We start from the raw sequence: 18,126 nt of genomic DNA, 5'->3' as shown, positions 1-18,126 counted from the left end.
CAGGTGGAGACAGTGTGAAGTAGCAGCAGTACTGGCAAGGGACAGGGATGCACTTGGTGATGCGTGGCTGATAGAGGCTGGAGACATCTTCAGGATACCCAGCCTTGGGTAGCACTGAGAAGGAGGGACCCTCCCACTTGAAAGGAAGGGGTGACTGGGGCCTGATCCAGCCCTTTTTGCAAGCTTTGAGGTTGAGGGATTTTGCACTATAAAGTGAGAGGTGTTAAGTGTCTGGTTCCTCTGCACAGAGGAGTGTCCTGCATTTGTACCCAGCTGGAGGTCCCAAGATAAAGGTTTCAAAGCATTTAGAAGTTCAGATTCTTGTGGGTTCCAGTGCAAGCTGGATCTTTGTTAGCATAGTTCTCTGGAGGGTCCCAACCCAAAACATCACCCTTTTTGCCACTGCCCTGTGGCCGTAAATCCACCGAGCGTTTTAGTTCCCCTATCTCCCAATGAATGAAATGAGCTATAGTAATCTTAAAGAAAAAACATTTCAGAAATTTCTTTTTGGGCTTTATTTAATTTAATGTATGGATCATTTAAATCTAAATGAGAGGCAATTTTTAAAGGTCATGAGAGTACAAGGGTTTTGATTTAAAATGTCGTTGTGCAGATCTGTGCCTGTTTACAGAGCAGTGTCTGTGACCATGATGGTGGTGGTCAGCAGCAGGGTGTGCTGTTGAGTTTTGCATCCGCTGTTGTTGGTGAGGATCTCTGGGCACTGGTACCTGTAGGAGGTGAGACCTTATCACATATGCTGAGACCCTTTTCTATTAAGAATTTGAGCCTTGAAATGAAAGTTGTTTCTGTTTTCCTCAGCAAGCTACAGTTCACCATCCTGATCAAGCTATGGTTTATGACCATGTTCACAAGCTGGGATATGGAAGTTTTGTCTGGCAGGGCTTCAGTGCCAAAGCTCCATCCATTAGGGACGCCTTGGTGTGTTCTGAAGACTGCTGCTGTGAACTTCGGAAAGTGATAGCCAAAGCTGGAGTCTTTGGTGTTCAGCAAGAGTTCCAGTGTGTATCATAAGGAGACCCTGATACAAGCTCTCAAAAGTGCAGAGGTCTGAAACCTCTTTGAGGCTACTGCCTCTTTGAGGCTACTGCCTGTCTGTCAGACTTGCTTGTGTCTGCTGTGTTTGGAAGCTGACCTGACACCCTGCATTGTCGATGGTGGGACAAGGATTTGGTCACAGAAGGTGGGATGGCGAGACAGCCTCTGTGCACAGCAGGACGTGCCTTTAAAAACTGGCAGAGTCATCTCCCAAGCCCATGCTGGAGGCCTAGTCAGAGAGCCATCCAGCCTTGCTGGAGGTGACCAAACTTCTGGGAGACCTTGTGGAAATGGGCAGCAAAAGCAGTTGCTTCAGCCATCCATCACTGAGGCTCCATCACTTGAACAGCCGCCAGGGCCTTGCCTGTGCTTTGGCACCATAAGGTGACATATGAAGAGATGTCCCAGAGACCATTGCTCTGTTTCTGTCTCCTGAGGAAGTCACAGCTGCATGCAGGGGCTGCTCAGAAAAGTCTGTGAGGAGGAGCAGCCTTCTCAGAAGACTCCCTCTTTTTTGAAGGAGATCCCTAGCAATTTACTTCAGTCAGATCCCAATGGGATCTTCTTTCTTCAGAAGGAGGCAAGGCCCGGCTATGGATGCATCCTGAATGTGTCTTGGTCCATGCAGCAACAGGGTGAACTCCAGGAAAGGAAAGATGAGTATAAAGGATGCCTATCAGGTTTCCTGATCTGGATCAGCCTTTCCCCAGCATCCTCTTGGCTTCCTACTGAATGCAACCAAGATGGTAATTGATGGCATGAATTCCCACAATACATGAAGACTGATTCCCGATCTGGAGAGCCATGGGGCTCCCCAGCACTGTGGGAGGCAGGGTGCTAAGCATCAAGGCACTGCAGTCCCTGCCGTCAAGACGCTCTCCCTCTCATTCCTTCCAGCTGTGGCTGGCATGCCAAAACCTCGCTAAAAATAGTTAAGCACAACAGGGACAGAGCCCTGCTCCATGCAGCCCCCTCCACTCTCCCCCCTCCTGCTCGCCGTAATGACCCTGCAAACACTAAATGGCATCTGAGTGCATTAAGCAGCAAACTCTCCGGTGACATAGCAATTACAGCTCTGAAATAGATTTGGTGCGTCATGGAAGATAAGGGTTTTGAAAGTTTCTGTTGTGATTATAGCTTGTAACTCCAACAAATAACAGGCTTGGTAATAAGAGGCTGCCAGCGTAGCTATTGTGGTTCTCTCTCACTGATGGCACGTAAATTGCTATTAATGTCCTAAGTGTACTTGAATATGCCAGTCTCGGGGCGGTGGAGTTGGCTCTGTGTCTCTCTTTACGTGGCCTGTCATTGTCGGGCTGATAATCTACAGTAATTGCTGGCTCTTGCAGCGGTCCAAGATGTGTAAGGATGGATATTGCATCTCACTAGTGCAGGGATGGTGGGTCAGGGCCTGGGTACAGATGGAAGCTGATGGGGGCTGTGGGCACAGTGGTCATGGTCTGCGCAGGCAGGGGGTACCTGGGGCTGGTAATGTTTGTGCATAGTCTGGTTTCATGCTTGTACCCACAGTGCAGTGGGATTTGCTAACCTGCTAGCAGGCTTAGGTCGTGATATCCTGTCTTCCTTGCTGTTGCTGGAACACCATGCACGCATGGAAGAACACGCAAGTCCACTGTGTGTGTGCACGCCTCTTTTTTGCTTTGTGCATGCCTTGCTGTGTGATGGTTTCATTCCTCAAAACATGGATTCCCATGGTCCACCTGTGGCCAGCTCTTTCCTCACATTTCAGCTGCCTTTCAGGCAGGCAGGAGCTGGTCAGCAGCATGGACAACCCACTAGCAAGTTCCACACAGTTGCCCTGTGCCTTAGGGCCATGAGGTTTTTCCTACCCTTACCCCACTTCAGGGTCTGTGGGACCCCAACTACTGTGGCTGGTGATGGATGCCCTGTGCCAGGAGGCAGTGGGACAGGCAGCCAGAGAGGACAAAGCAGCCACAGCACATTTGAACTGCAACAGCAACTGCTACTGACTTGAGCTTGGGCAGTGGTTGGAAAGGATTCATTAGCTGAGCACTGAATCAATGTCAGAGTGAGCAGAGGAAGTTGGGTGCGACATCTGCTCCTCTCTAAAGTGGATGGCAACTGTGGAGGAGCAGCTTCTGTGCACTGCCTGCAGCAGTGGAGCCTTCCAGTAGCTCTGCTCTTGAGAGATGGGAGAATTTGTCTCTGCATCTGTTTTTAGGAGAAGAAACAAGTTGTCTGCCACACTTCGCTGTACAAACCCTGGGATGGGATATGGTGGTAGCAAGCACCTCCGTGGCATTGTGGCTTAGGATGCCTCAAGGATTGGTTACAGGTACCATCGAGGGTCAGCCCCGGGTGGCAGAAATATGTTTCTGGTTTTCTTACAAAGGTAGAAGAGGAACGCTTTTGCATTGGAAGCAGAGATATGGCCCAGATCCCAGAATACAACTTTCACAGTGGCAAGAGAAGTGTTTGGACAATGTGTCTTTCCTGCAACAAGGCTTGGGAGCTGATGGCTTCCCTTGAAAAGGATCATGCAGCAGGAGGGGTGCCTGGAAAGGCAGCGAAGGGGAACATGGAGCTGTGCTGGAGAACATAGCACAGCTCAGCAGTCCCTTGGGACCTGTTGTTCTTTGTGTTCATAGCACCTGGGTCCAGATAATGTTTCAGGGCAGTGTTTCTGGAGTGAGGTGTTTGCTCTTTTCCTCCTTCCATATGGGGAAGGGTCATATTTGGGGGTAAAAAAACACCATACAACCAGAAGTCAGAGTTTCTGCAGAAAGATGTGTTTTTTAGGGAGCAGAATTTTCATGAGCACTTGCAATTTATCAAAACCTCTGTTTTCAACAGAATTGTTTCTGCCCCATCCCACTGATGGAGCCATGTGGTCCGCAGTGGGATGGGGAAGCCAGAGGGGACAGCTTTGCCTCCTACATCAGTGCCTGCTGAGGGAGAAGCAGGAGAGTCTCAGGTGGATAGGTGGCTTGGGCAGGGTTGGGTGTGTTATTGTGTTGATGAAATTTAACAAGGGCAAGTGTAGAGTCTTGCATCTGGGGAAGAACAACCCCATGTACCAGTACAGGTTGGGGGTTGACCTGCTGGAAAGTAGCGAAGGGGAAAGGGACCTGGGGGTCCTGGTGGATAGGAGGATGACCATGAGCCAGCAATGTGCTCTTGTGGCCAAGAAGGCAAATGGCATCTTAGGGTGCATTAGAAAGGGAGTGGTTAGTAGGTCAAGAGAGGTTCTCCTCCCCCTCTACTCAGCCTTGGTGAGGCTGCATCTGGAATATTGCGTCCAGTTCTGGGCCCCTCTGTTCAAGAAGGACGGGGAATTGCTTGAAGGAGTCCAGCGCAGAGCCACAAAGATGATTAAGGGAGTGGAACATCTCCCTTATGAGGAGAGGCTGAGGGAGCTGGGTCTCTTTAGCTTGGAGAAGAGGAGACTGAGGGGTGACCTCATCAATGTTTACAAATATGTAAAGGGTAGGTGTCAGGATGATGGAGCTAGGCTTTTTTCAGTGATATCCAGTGATAGGACAAGGGGCAATGGGTGCAAACTGGAGCATAGGAAGTTCCACGTTAACATCAGGAAGAACTTCTTTACTGTAAGAGTGACAGAGCACTGGAACAGGTTGCCCAGGGGGGTTGTGGAGTCTCCTACACTGGAGATATTCAAGGCCCGCCTGGACAAGTTCCTGTGTGATGTACTGTAGGTTACCCTGCTCTTGCAGGGGGGTTGGACTAGATGATCTTTTGAGGTCCCTTCCAACCCTTGGGATTCTGTGATTCTGTGATTCTGTGACTGACATCTCCATGTCTCCCTTCCCACAGGCTAATGGAGGTTGGCAAGACGCTACTACCCCATCGTCGGTGACCTCCCCCACAGAAGGCCCTGGCAGCGTTCACTCTGATACCTCCAACTGATCTCCCAGCAAATTGCATCCCTGGCTGAGCCAGTCCCGGCGGGGCAGGAGGGGAGGGGGCCTCTCCTAACACTGCAGCAGTCAGACTGGAGGTGAACCCAATCAGCACACACAAGAAGACTCCTTCTCTTCTCTTCTCTTCGTCGGGATGCTTTTTTCAGCCAATCTGGACACTTCTTTATACTCTCTTCCCTTTCTTTTCTGGGTAGAAGCCGCTCTCTCCCTGCCACCGCCACAACACCACTCCCTTCCCCTCACCCCTTTCCACCGAAGGATATGTCAACAGGTAGAAGGATTTTAAGGAGGAAAAGCAAAAATCAACTGCCACCACACAAAACAACCCCAAAGCAGTGTACAGCCTCATGCTGGGCATCTTTCTGAGGAGCCACAAACGTACCTCAGTCATGTCTCACTCCTTTACTAGCAGGCAGCCTCCCTTACTCCTCCTGTCTCATGCTACCTCTCCGTAGGGAAACGCCACCGCAGCCCTGCTGCCACCTCATCTCCGCCGGCCCTGGCCACAGCCAGCACCTCGCCTCCCTGCGCCCAGCCCTGCTTCGGTGAGCTGTCCCCTGCACACTGCTGGTGATGGGTGGGTGGACACAGCCTCTGTGCATGTAGGAGAAGAAGTCAGCATGCTCCCCTTTGCTTCCAAAAGGTACCAGCCCGTTCCCAGCCCTGGGTAAACTGACAGCACTTCCTGGTCTGCCCTGCCACAAATCTCACTGGCTGCTGTGGGCTGAATGAGCCATGAAACCCTCCATCTTCTCTGCTTGCTGTTGGAGGGGAGGAGAGGAGAGAAGGAAATGAGGCAGAGGCAGGTGAGAAATGGCCGTCACTGATTACGAAGGCACTGAGCACCTCCGCGGTGGTGTACACTGATCAGTTTTCTCACAGCACCTAGGGAGGCTGGTGTTGGATGTCTTCCTGGCGATGAAAGTGTCACGGGTTGTTTGCGTGTGTTTCTGGGATCATGCCGCACTGCAGAAGAGGAGGAGGTGGGTTCCCCAGTGCAGGCAAGACCCTCAGAGGATGGTGGCACCTGCTGCATTCCCAAAGCCCTGCCAGGCAAGCAGCAAGGGTTGGGCGGCAGGATTCAAGGGGCTTGATGTGGTGGGGTAAGCACAGTGGGTGCTTTCAGTAATGGTTAAAGCAACAGCTCTGTAGGACAAGGGGTGCCCCTCTTGGGGATGTCTTTCCGATAAAGCTCCTGGTTTTATCCCAGTTACTCTGGACAGTGGCATTCGATACCATAGGAAAACTCATGGGATTTTCTGCCCATATTTTCTGGTCTGCTCTTTGGACAGCTGGTGATGGCTGAAACACTCCTTCAGGCAGCTGATGCTGGAAAAACACGGTTTTCATTGAAGAAGGGGGTGAGGAGGCACCAGTCTGCCCCTGGCAACGGGCTGAGCTTTATACCATAGTGGTACTTTTGGCCACTGGTTCTTCAGTGGATCCAAGCAGGTCCAGCCGTCTTGTGGCAAGATCCTGGGTGTCATAGGGATCACTGTGGGTGCAGCATAAATAGCACCTTGTAATGGATCTGAATACCTCTTGGCCACATCTCATGCACTTGCACATCCATGCCCACCCTGCCAGTGCTGGTGCCAGCCATCTCAAGATGGGAACTGCCAGTGCAGAGCAGCCTTAAGCAGGAACCACATAAAATTACAGCTCTGCCAAAAAATTTTCTACCCTTCTGGTGGAAAAAATGAGGGCTGGCCTGCAGGCCACAGCAGTGGTGTGCCTGCAGCTCTGACGTGCCGTCACCTTGCAGCTTGCGCCCAGCAATGTGACTTGCTTGAAGTAGAGGTTGAAGCCTGCCTTTCCATGGGGAACAAGCCCAGAAGGCTTCACAACATCTGCTCTGAAATTTGTGGCCTTTCCCCAAATATGAGAGGTGCCAGTTCGTTAGATTTTCTCCTTCCGGGCTGGTGGGGTCAGAGTAGGATGCAAGAGGTAGATGAGAAACAGCACAAGCTGCCTTTTGCTTGGTTTTTTGTATCTCCAGTTGAAACATTCTGTTCCTTTCGGATCTATGCCTGGGGCTGGGGGCTGTGTTGCAGAGCATGATGCAACAGGTGAGGTCTGGGGCTGCTTCCCAGCTGGGAATATCTTAAGAGCAATGAGAAGCTGGTTTCTCCAAGAGGATGGTTAGGAGGTGTTGCCCATCTTCCCAAGCTGTGCACCTTCCTGCTCTCCTCCTCCCGTGGCTTCCCCCAGTGCCGCCTTTTCACCGTTTCCAGGTTATTTTACATGAAACCATTCTGGCAAAGCATTTCAGGGACACAGAACTGGGTCAGGTCTGTTCTCTGGAGTGGCAGCAGTGCTGTGCCTGCGGGAATGCCATGGTACCTCTTGGAAATCAACTGGGAACAATCCAGAACCACCCGCTGACTGGAGCTGGCCCATGCCGGGGCTGCCTTCCCCTGCCCTGCAACTGCTGCCCCTCCTGCCTGCACTCGCTGCCCACAGCACCCCTGTCCCGGGCAGGGTGCTCGCTCCTCCATGGTACTTTGCGGATCACCTCCTGGGTTCCCTAGTTGGTCCCTCCCGTTTGTGTTGGCATAGCTGCTTGCTTGCCTTTTCCTTTGCTTTCTTTATTTTGGGGTTTTGTTTCTCCTCCCCTTTCACCCCTTCCCCCAGCCCCAACTGTTGTGGGGTTTTTCCTCCTTCTTTTTTATTTTTTTTTTTTCTGCCCAGAAAAACCTGACTTCGATACCAAAAAAACAAAACAAAAAAAACAAAAACAAACAAAAAAAACCTAACAAAAAACCTGCAGAAACAAAAAAAAAAAAAAAAAAGAAAAAAAAAGCCACAAAAAAAACTCGACGATTCTTTCAGCTTTATTAACATTTTCCATTGTTTCTTGCGATTTGTGTCTCGTTCTTTGTAGTATTGATGATAACGAACATTTGATAATGAATGTTCTTGTATATTCAGATAAAGGAGAAAAAAAAAACCAAAAACGCAGTCGGAATTTAATAGTGTTTATAATAAAAGAATAAAAAATGACCCTCTTAGCACGCAAAATTGAACAGGGGGAAGGTCCCATCCCTGTTCTTTCTGTGGCAACAAGCGCTTCATTCCTGTATAGTTTATAACATCGAACTACCTACATTCATCTTTTTGTTTGTTTGTTTGTTTTTCCCATTATTTTTTCCATTTTCTCGCATTTGTGAATTAGTTCAAGAATGCTAGAAAAGTGTAGAGTTGTGCACACTCATTTCTTCTTACACAATGTTTAAAAAGTGACAGTAATTCATTTTGTAAAACTTTAAAAAGAAAAAAATGGTTGGAATAGTGAGCATTAATAGGTACAGTCTAACACTTTATGTTTCTTAACATTGAGACCCAGAAATTACCTTTTTTTGGCATTATTTGGGGGGGGGGGGGGCTTTGATGATGATGCTGAGTTTATTTTGACCTGTCTGAGACATCGGCCTTGCTGCTTTCCCTGCGCTTTTGAGCTGTGCCCCAAGTGATGTGAAAAGTGATGGTGGTGTTTGGGGGGGAATTGTCTCTCTTCCAGGGGGCCCCCCACTCCTTTTGATACCCCCCCCCAGAAGATCCTTAGGTGGCTGCTTTGGGGCTGAGTTGGGGAGTTACATCTCCAGAGAAGCATGTAGTCCTGTGGGGTTTTGGCGAGTAGATGCTGAGGGGTAATGGGGAGTCAGGTGTTTAGCTGCTTGGAAGTGATGAAAGGGCATGAATCCTCCCCAAAATGTGTAGACAGTGGGCTTCAATGCTTTTATGCTCTGCCCTGAATCCCAGTGGCACCCAAAGGTTTGCTGCAAGAGCCCTGGATTGGAGGCACCCATCAGCCCAACCACAGCTCTTGGCTGAAAAATTAATCTGGAGCAAGGAAGGTACCAACCTCATTTCAGTCATGGACCTTGTTGAGGATGGGGTCTCACAGCCTGGCCCCAAGCTCCGGTGGCACAGAGTTGCTGGGAAAGATAAGGGACAAGGGACGGGATGTGGCAGCCTCCCAGCCATGGTGGGACACAGCCAAAATGCCCCCAGATATAGCCTGAAATCCCAGTGCCTGCAGAGTGGGGTTCAAGAAGTGCTGAGGAAGATGCTGGTGGGCACCACTTTAGTTTTCTCTTAAAAGCAGTTTCCCTGTGCCCCCTCCCCAAAAAAACCCAGCTTTTCACATCACTGAATGGTTTAGGGTTTGGGGTATTATTTTTAATCCCAAGGTTTCATGGAGTCCTTTTGTTTTCATACACCTTTATTATTATTATTATTATTATTAAGACTATGTAAATCAGACATTGCCTGGGGGTTGGTTCTGTCGGTTTGCTTTTTTTTGTTCTTGCAAAGCCCTTTCTATCCCTTGTAAAGATGATCCAATTGTTCTGAGTTGCTTTTTCTTTTATATTTTTTCCCCCATCTTTTTTTTTTTTCCTCTTCCTAATGGATTCCAAATATTTAAAAAAGGAAAAAAAAAAAAAAAAGAAGAAAAACCCTAAAAAAAAAAACACCCACCTCTCTGTTCCGACCTGGTTTTGAAACTTTAAGCTTTTCTGCTTCTGTAAAGAGAAAAAAAGGCCTCTGTCTTTCTGATCCCAATTGAGACTTTTATGTTCTATGACGATACTAACAAGGTGTAGGTTTTACAGTTTCCTGATTTGTACTGGTAATGCATATTCCAAATAAATAGTTTCTTTTGTTGCAAAAAAAAAAAAAAAAAAAAAAAAAAAAAAAAAAAAGAGACCAAACCTGGCGTTTTTTTGGGGAGGAAAAAGAGGAACACAAGGTTCCCTGGGGCTTTTCCCCATGGGGGTGCAGGGGGCAGGAAGGGTTTGGGATGCAGCGGGAGCAAAGGCAATAGCCTGATGCTTGGTCCTGCTTCTGGTGGTGTGAACTTGGGAGCTGGAGGGATGCGATTCAGCGGTGATGCCTGATGTGCAGCATTCCTGCTGCTCCCGGCACCTCCTCCCATGTCTCAGTTTCCCGGGCCGGGGGGAGTGAGTGCTGCTGCACACACAGGTTTGTCTGTGCAAAGCAGATTTTCAGTCTTTCATTTTCATTACTCATTCACTGCTTTTTTGGACTTCTTAGTGCACTTCTTTCCAAAAAAGCTGCAATGGGGATTTTCTATCACACCCAGGCATGGGCAGGGCTGGGGAGCAGGGGAAGGGTTGGTGATGTCTTCTGTTTCCCTGGGGGTTTTAGTTAAAAAAAAAGAAAAGAAAGAAACCTTTTGAAAACATTTCTGAGCAAAACCTCATTTTACGTTTAAAAATAATTTGCAATTCAAAAGAGTCTGTGCATGGAACAAAAACCGGAACAGCTCTGCCGTGTTCCTGGTGGTAGTAGGTGAAAAAGGGGGTGCCTGTGATTCCCCAGCTCCAACCTGGAGAAAGGCAGGCAGAACCTGCCACAAATGCCTCCAACACCCCACAGGGAGCAAAGCGGAGGGAAAGAACCCCCGGGGAGGCAGCACAGGGATGCTGGAGCTTGCCTTGAGCTGCTGCCCTGCTCCCCTATGGATTTCTTGTCAATGATTATTCAATCTCCAGATTGACCTTTCTCTTCTAAATAACATGGCAATATCAACGCGGGCCAGCCTCCAGCCCCGGCTGCAAATTAACTGTATCGCTCTCCAGCAGGAGACCCAAGGAGCCCCCCAGCCGCTGCGCTGCCAGACCGCCCCAGGTATTATCTCTCTCCACCAGTGCTCTCCTAATACCAGTTTAAATATCATCTTGCTCCCAGCTGTTTAATTCTAATAAATGCTCATCCTGGCTCCAAACAGAGAAATGCTAAGAAGTCACACCGGGCCCAGGGAGAACATTGCCCCAAGAAGGCAGATGGTGGGAGGTGCTGGGAGGAGGGGATACAATGCTGCTTGGGCAGGCAGCTCCTGGCACACATCCTTTGGGTGTCAGGGTGGGTTTGAGTATGTTGCACCTCTCCCAGCTCGAATCTTTCCCCTTCCCTGCAAAAGCAGATGATTTTAAGATGGGAAAAGGGCACATGGAACCTCCTAGAGCGTTCAGGGGCAGCTGGAGGAGCCTGGCTGGGTGTAGCATCCTTCCTCCCTCCATCCCCGCCCTTGCTGGTTGCTTGTGGCTGAAAGAGAAACCAAACCCACAGGAACCAAACTTGATTGTTTGTGTTTTCATTGCTATCATCTTCTTAACCCTCTCTGCATCCACACCTTTTCCTTCTCCCCCTGCCATTCCCTTATCAATAGGATTTTTGGTTTTCGTATTTTCCCACATTTGGGCAATAAAGTTTGGTGGGAACAAACCCTGAGGGCAGGCTCCTGCACTTTTTCTATTTCACATTATAATATTTATATTATAATATTTTAGACAAAAAAAAAACAGGGTGGGGAAAGACACGGCATGGACCAAGCCCTGCAGATTTCCACCACAGAAGCTTCAAAAGGCTTTTGGCGAGCAGAAACCAGCAGCTTGGTGACAGTGCCTGGGACATTCTGAGTCCCCCCACCCTCCCTTGGGCATGTCCTGATCCACACAATGCCTCTTGAAGCTTTTTCCCCTCATAGGCAGCTGCCAGCATCCCCTGGCTCCTGCCTACCTGCTCCCACCCAGCCCTACGCTGGGGGCTCCAGCCAAGAGACGCCACCAGCCACTGCCATCACTGGGGCAAACCCTCGGTGTACAAGGGCTGGCAAATCACACCCCAGTTATTAATAATCCTTCCAAACTAACCGAGTGGTTGGGAGGCATTAAAGTTACTGTCTGCAGTAAAGCCCCCATCCGTTCGCTGGAGAGTTTAATATACAGCAGGAAGTATCACCTATAAAAGGCGAGGGTTATGTTTTCCTCCAGTTCACCAGGAGTCTATAACTTACGACCTCCATAAATGTGAGTGGGTCTCACAAGTCAGCCCATCAGTCTTTGGAGTAATTCTGCTTTGTAGTAAAATGTTTTACTGTGCCTTAGATGCAGCAGCCCCCTGCCTCCGGGCGGGCAGAGGGATGGTGGCCATCCCTGGGTCCCTCTTCTGCCAGCACCGTGGGAATGGCGTGGAGGGGTGATGCTGCCCGTTCTTTGGGCATGGTGGGTGCAGCCGCCTAGAAACAAATTAAAATAATTAAGATTAAAAAAAATAAAATAGAATAGAACAGAATAACCCTGCCCACAGGCGTGAGCTATTGGGAATGTGTGCTCCACCTTTTAATTATTGCTAATGAGCTAGAGTTTTAATAGCTTTATAGGGAAATTGTGGTGGCCTTCTGTGCACTGGCTGTTCAAGGTGCCAGAGTGGCAGTGCTACCCTGGGAGCTGCACGGGAAGGGGGAACCCAGGGACAGCGGTGCAGGGGTGCTTGGTGCTGGCAGAGGAGGAGGGTGGTGAGGAAGAAGCCCAGAGGAGGGTCAGATGGATGGATACTGGCTCGGCACAACCACAGGTGCTGATGGCACAGAGGCACGGCTCGACCGAGACCGGGTGGAAGAAATATATCTGTAAAATTACCTCCTTGCCAGGTCCTGTGGCCACCAAAAGGCTTCGCTCACCCCCAGCATCAACCCAGTTTGCCTGCAGCTACCGCTGGCCCCAGGGCAGAGCAGCTGAGCGGGGCTGGGAGAGTCGAGCTAATTAAAAATGCAAATGAACGATGGGGCCGCGGCTGCTGTCACTTTCCGAAGGTGCAAATTACAAGGAGGGTTTGTTGGCAGGCTCTCGTTCAGAGCCGCGTCCCAGTCTCCCACAGCCACCGGCCTCGAAGGGCGGGCAGCCCCTGCCTCACCGCTGCAGCCACCCGACAGCTGGAACAGGCTCTCTCTTTCCTCCCCTTGAAGCAACCTCCAGAGCAGGGCAAAGGGGGTAGAAGGGAGGATGGGGGAAAATAAAGTTGATTTAAAAAAAAAAAGAAGGAAAAAAAAGTTTACCTGTTTTTTGGTGGGGGTTTTGTTTCTGTTTTCCTTTGTTTCATTCCCACCTCTTTGTATGAAAATGATTCTTCAAAATGGAAAAAAAAGAAACATCAGAGGCAAATACTTGCTATAACAAATATAACAAATTACACGGGGACTAAAGCAGCCCTGTCACCTGCCAGCAGCACTGGGCATGCTTGAGCCCACACCACAAATACCTCATTTCTGCTCCATCCATCACTACATGGCTTCGTGGCGTTGCCCCTAAATATTCAATATATTCTTGGAAACACTGCCCTAGCTCAACCTGTAAAATCCAAGCTGCAGTGCACCCAGCATGGAGAAGAAACGAAAGATGGAGGTGACCCACACAGCTCTGTCCAGAGCAAGACCCTGAGCAAAGCTCGTCTCCCCGACCCTTCCAGAAACATGGGGGTTTTGCCCAATTCTCCTGGGTTTGGGGGTGCTTTGGAAGCGGCCATGGCAGGGACCGCTGCAGTGATTGCCGAGGGCCACGCCAGCGATTCTCCCACTCGCTGACTCAGCTCCAGCGCAGCTCCCTTGTCCTGCAGCTAATTAGACTCCAGCCTCTCATCTTGTTAATAAGCTTCCAGTTCATTTGCATACAAAAAAACAAGAGAGGAAAAGCAAGGAGCTCATTTTGCCTTCAACATGTGGCTAATGCTTATTAAAATATTTAACCTTTTATTATGGCACAGGAGCATCTGTTCAGGCAGAGCGTGGTGCAGACAGATGCAGGCATTATGCTGCTTCTCCTGCCTGCCAGCCTCTCCCAGGCAGCGCCCAGCAGCAAGAGTCTAGCCCTGTAAGGGACACCCCATGGAGGGTCCCCACTAGTGTCTGCCAGTGCAGAGCTCTGCAGGCCCCTGGGGCAATGGGAAGATGCCACGAAACACAGGGAACTTCAGCTCCTGAACCCTGTGCCCATGGTCTGCAGCATTTCCTGAGCCTGACTGTGGCATTAGGTGGTTAATGCTATTGCGCTGCCTCAAAACTCGCCCTTTGAGCTATTGCCTTTCAGAGCTAAATAAAAAGGGCCCAACTACCAAGACCCTGCTCCTATCAAGACCTCTGTCCTCTCAAGACACCTCCTCTCCTATTGACACCCCTCTCATAGCGAGAACCCCCCTCCAGGAGCTGTATTTCAGCAACAGCCACCCCAGGCACTGGGCACACTCACCCAGGTGCCCCCTGAAAGGTAGCACCACCCCTGGGACCAAGCCCAGCTTTGCAGGCATGAGCAGGAGTGAAAGAGAAGCTGCTGTCCCAGCTGCAGCCATGCAGGTTATTTGATGATGATTAATTAACCCGGGACTAAGAGGTTTGTAAGGGAAGTGGGGAGCACTGCCTGGAGCCCAGCCACCACGGGGCTGTGCTGGGACAAGGGCTCCCAGCCACCGCTTCTGCCAGCTGCCCAGTGCCAAGCAGGGGGCTCCAATAAACCGCCTGTGCTTCCAGCATGGCTGGGCTCGTGGAAAAGTCTGCTGTGCAGAAGGGCTGGCGGCTACACAGCTGTGACCTCTGTAAGAAATAGAAAACATAAAATCATCTATATAATGTACTTATGTGCATACATGTGTAGGTACAAGTGACTTGGTGGTGCGCTACCTTCCAGGACCTATAAACCCCCTGAGATTTGTAATCCTGGTGAGCACAAGCAATGCATTTAATGCTTGGAAAAACAGGAGGGAACTGCAGTGAAACAGTACACACACCCCAACACTTCCCAAGGTGAACTTGGGCCACTTTAAAGGCAGAGACCCAAAACCCAGCTAGGCAGTCATTTTAACTTGTTTACAGGCGGCTTCTCACCATGGCATGAGGGTGCCTGCGGGTACCTTCACTCCTGCGGCAAGAGGCAGTACAAGGACATCACCCTCCAGTCCCAGAGCTCTGACCTGCACTGGCGTTTCAGGCTGGGGATACAACCAGCAGATCCTGACCCACTGTCTCACACTAACAGCCCCGGCTCGCTCCCCCAGGACTTTGGTGCTGTCGCCTTAGCCTTGATCCCTAGTTATTATAGGCAGGTTCCTGGCTAAGCACCGGCTGCCAGGCAGGGGCTGGAAAATGCTGCTTTGCAGGGCTGTATCCAAACTCCAGCATTGCACTGCGTCCTGGCACCTCGCAGCAGCTAAGCGCCAACGACAACCTCGCCTCTGCCTCCTCACGGAAACCTGAAATCTTGACATGTGCTGGAAGGGATAAAAAATCCACCGAGGCCAGGGGCTGCAGAGCGGCTTTTGAAGCTGATAGCGGCTGAAGGCTTGTGGGGAGCATCCCGGGAGGCTCCTGCTGCGCAGGGCCAGGTGGAGGGGCGCCTGCAGGCATACCTGTCTGGGGCGATCAGGGCTTCGGCCTGTCTGCTGCGTGTCCTCTGAAGGTCATCAGGGCGGTCCCTGTCCTCGGGCTTTCTCCCGGCTGTGCAGACGCTGCCTTTTGTTGGGAGGTAATAGCTGGTGTGTGACTGCAGCAATAACTCTTCCTCCCGCGCCGCGCTCCTCGGTGGGATGGCTGCAGCCAGGGCTGCTTCTCTGGCAGGTTGATCGGTGTGCCGCAGCACTGTGGCCATCTCGCCTGGCTTTCTGCAAGCCATTCCTGATGATGGAGGGCAGGGAGATGCTGCCCCATCCTGCTGGAGCAATGGTGTGGGGAGAGATGCTGAACCAAACAGCAGCACAGTGGGAAGCAGCTGGAAATGGGACCACTGAGCCAAATACAAACCAGGACCATGCTAGAACTGCTGTGAAACAGAGGAGCAGCCTGTGTCCTTCTGCACCCCTTGGGGAAGAGGGCACCAGTAAAGCGCACCTTGCTTCCAGTGCAGCACAGTCTGCGAACCCGTGTGCTGGGACCTGTCCTGTTTGCAGCATCCAAAAAAGCAACCCCACAATGCTTTACCACTTAACCTCTCACACTGGTGAGATGGGGTCTCATCCATGTCTTCACTTCAGCTCTTGGTAGGTGCCAACCAGCCTGGGCACAGCAGCAGCCCAACCAGGGCGCAGGAGGGTACAGATGACCAAAGAGACAGGCAGGTACCCCCGCTGCTGACACAGGATCTGTGCATTCAAGATCCACCTTCATGTTCTGGTTTATCATACTTGGGTAAGTACCCTTTGGCACACAAGACAGCAGAGACCACTGGTTCAACAGCACCACCAGCATGAGCCTTCCCAAACTGCGCTGGTGCGAAGCTTCAAAGGCAAGGAAAATCTTTCCCAGGCATTCTAAGGGGGCCAGGACCCTCAGCTCAGGCACTGCCTGCATTGTTCCTCATGTGGCAGGACCATTTTTTGGCCACGAAGCCCCATGAGCACTGTCATCACCCCTACGCTGGGCACCTGCATCTCCAGCAGCAGCCCTGACCCTTGGCAGTGGGATGTTCCCCTCTCCCTGCCCTTTGATCCCCCCTGCCGCTGACAGCTTCCCGGAGGATGTTTTGTTGATGGTGTCACCCTTGACCATTAGCTTTTCACGCATGACTGTAACGTGACATCTCCGATGTGGTGCCGCCAGCAGCCAACAACTTCAGAGAGCAATTAAAGCCGAATGAGTCACTGTGGGCGAGAGCATCTTTGACCACACATCTACATCTCCTTCCCGGCCCCAGCCCCACACCACCCCCTGTCCCTACATTGCCCCAAAATGCGCTTTCCACACCTTTTGGGTCGAGGTAGCCATAGGGAAGGATAGGTGAGATGCGTTCAGCAGGTTTGGAGCCATGTCCAGCACCAGCAGAAGGTGACCCATCCCCAGGTACAGGGTCTTGGAGGCATCCCAGCTCTGTCCCTGGGACCATCCGAACCTGCTGAGCTTGATCAAGATCTCCCCTGCTCCCTTTCATGTGCCATTATGATTTTAAGAGCAGGGAGGCCAAGGTGGTGGCTTTTCTATGCGATTAGCTGCTGAGATGAATGTTAATTGGTTTCCAATTTCCATAAAGTACCCCATTGACAGAAAGATTACTTAAACCGGATCACAGCTGCGGAGGATCGCTCAGAAACTGGGAAGGGTGGAGGAGGGGAGAGGGAGCAGGTAACGGGGAAGGATGGAAAAGGGAGTCCAGACAGCACCGCCAAGCCTCGAGGGGAGAAGGCAGCGGAACTTCAGTGGCTGCCCACATGCTACGTGAGGGATAGAGATATGTGATGAGAGGAGGGGAAAAATTAAATCCAGGGATATTTCTGGGGTCAGACCCCACAGAAAAGATGCATTGCTCTGCCGGCTCTCTCCTGACCCCACCTATTGCCCCATGAGCCAGCAGGGGAGGCTGAGCCATCGCACCCAGCAGCAGCACCCATGGCAAACCACGCAGCAGAGCCCCCAGCCTCTGTGGATGGGGCAATTGAGTTCTGATGCTTTTTGTACCAAGCCCCCCCCCCCGAATTAGCGCCTTCCCCCCTTACCCAAGTAACCCAAGTAACCGGTGCAACCCGGGAGTGCTGTGGATCTGCCACGTGACAGCATGGAAGTGAATTGCAAATGACATTTCATTAACAGCTTGAATAAAGCTGTTTTCCCTGTTTCCTGCTATGCCCAAAAGCAACAGTCATCTTTTGCACAAAGTGCTCTTCAAACCCCAACCCAACCCAGTCAAGCTGGGGAGCACATCTGCGGACGCTGTTGCCCCCCACATCCTCTCCCTATCAGGGCATGGCTTTTGGGACGGAGCAAGGAGGAGGAAGATAGTGGCTGAAAAGGGGCAGATGCCCAAGGAGGGGTGTCCATGCCCCAGAGCAGAGTAAGAGGATGCCCAAATGATTTTGGGGCAGGTTGTTCCTCCCAAGGGCAGGAAGACAAGACTCTCCTTGGGAAAAGGTGTTTAATGCTAGGGGTGGCCCAGCAAAGCGCTGTGGAGGAGCAGTCATGCGCTATTGGATTGCACACACAGGACACTCAGCACCTTTTTGATGCCAGAACCTAGCACAGTGGAGTGGGAATGCTGGGCCAGGACGGCAGCATCCCTCATCTCCACTGCAAGAGGGTTGAGGAGGGAGCTCAGTGGGAAGCAGCAAGCACCAGCAGTTCCCAGGCTGCAGGTTCCAGGCTGCATGGCCCTTCACTGTGGCCGTGCCCAGCTGTCCAGGGGTGTCGGGTGGTAGGAGGAAGGGAGGGATGGGGCTGCTGTGCCCTCAGAGAGCTCTGGGCACAGCTGGGCACCGTGCAGCAGCCCCGCCGCGGCCCCTTCCAAAGCCAGCTGAGACCCCGGGCGCCTGCTTGGCACGCTGTGGAGGGGGGAGCGCTCCCACACGCAGCACCTCATAGCGTCCCCCC

General features: G+C 51.2%; 1 protein-coding gene across 3 annotated transcripts in view; it reads left to right on the top strand.

Annotated features, from left to right (window-relative positions):
* PBX1 (PBX homeobox 1) overlaps positions 1-11,237 on the top strand; it is a 135,423-nt gene extending 124,186 nt beyond the window's left edge. The window contains exon 9 of one of the 3 annotated variants that reach the window (XM_065674001.1): positions 4,873-11,237. In XM_065674001.1, the coding sequence (XP_065530073.1) occupies positions 4,873-4,965 (93 nt within the window). In that variant the 3' untranslated portion in view covers positions 4,966-11,237. The remainder of the gene's footprint in view (positions 1-4,872) is intronic. The other 2 variants (XM_065674002.1, XM_065674003.1) reach the window with 2 other exon arrangements.
* The last annotated feature ends 6,889 nt before the right edge of the window (positions 11,238-18,126 follow it).

Source organism: Lathamus discolor, chromosome 3 (genome assembly GCF_037157495.1).
Source record: "Lathamus discolor isolate bLatDis1 chromosome 3, bLatDis1.hap1, whole genome shotgun sequence".
Classification (NCBI taxonomy): Eukaryota; Metazoa; Chordata; class Aves; order Psittaciformes; family Psittacidae; genus Lathamus; species Lathamus discolor.
This window is presented reverse-complemented; position numbering and strand designations above follow the sequence as displayed.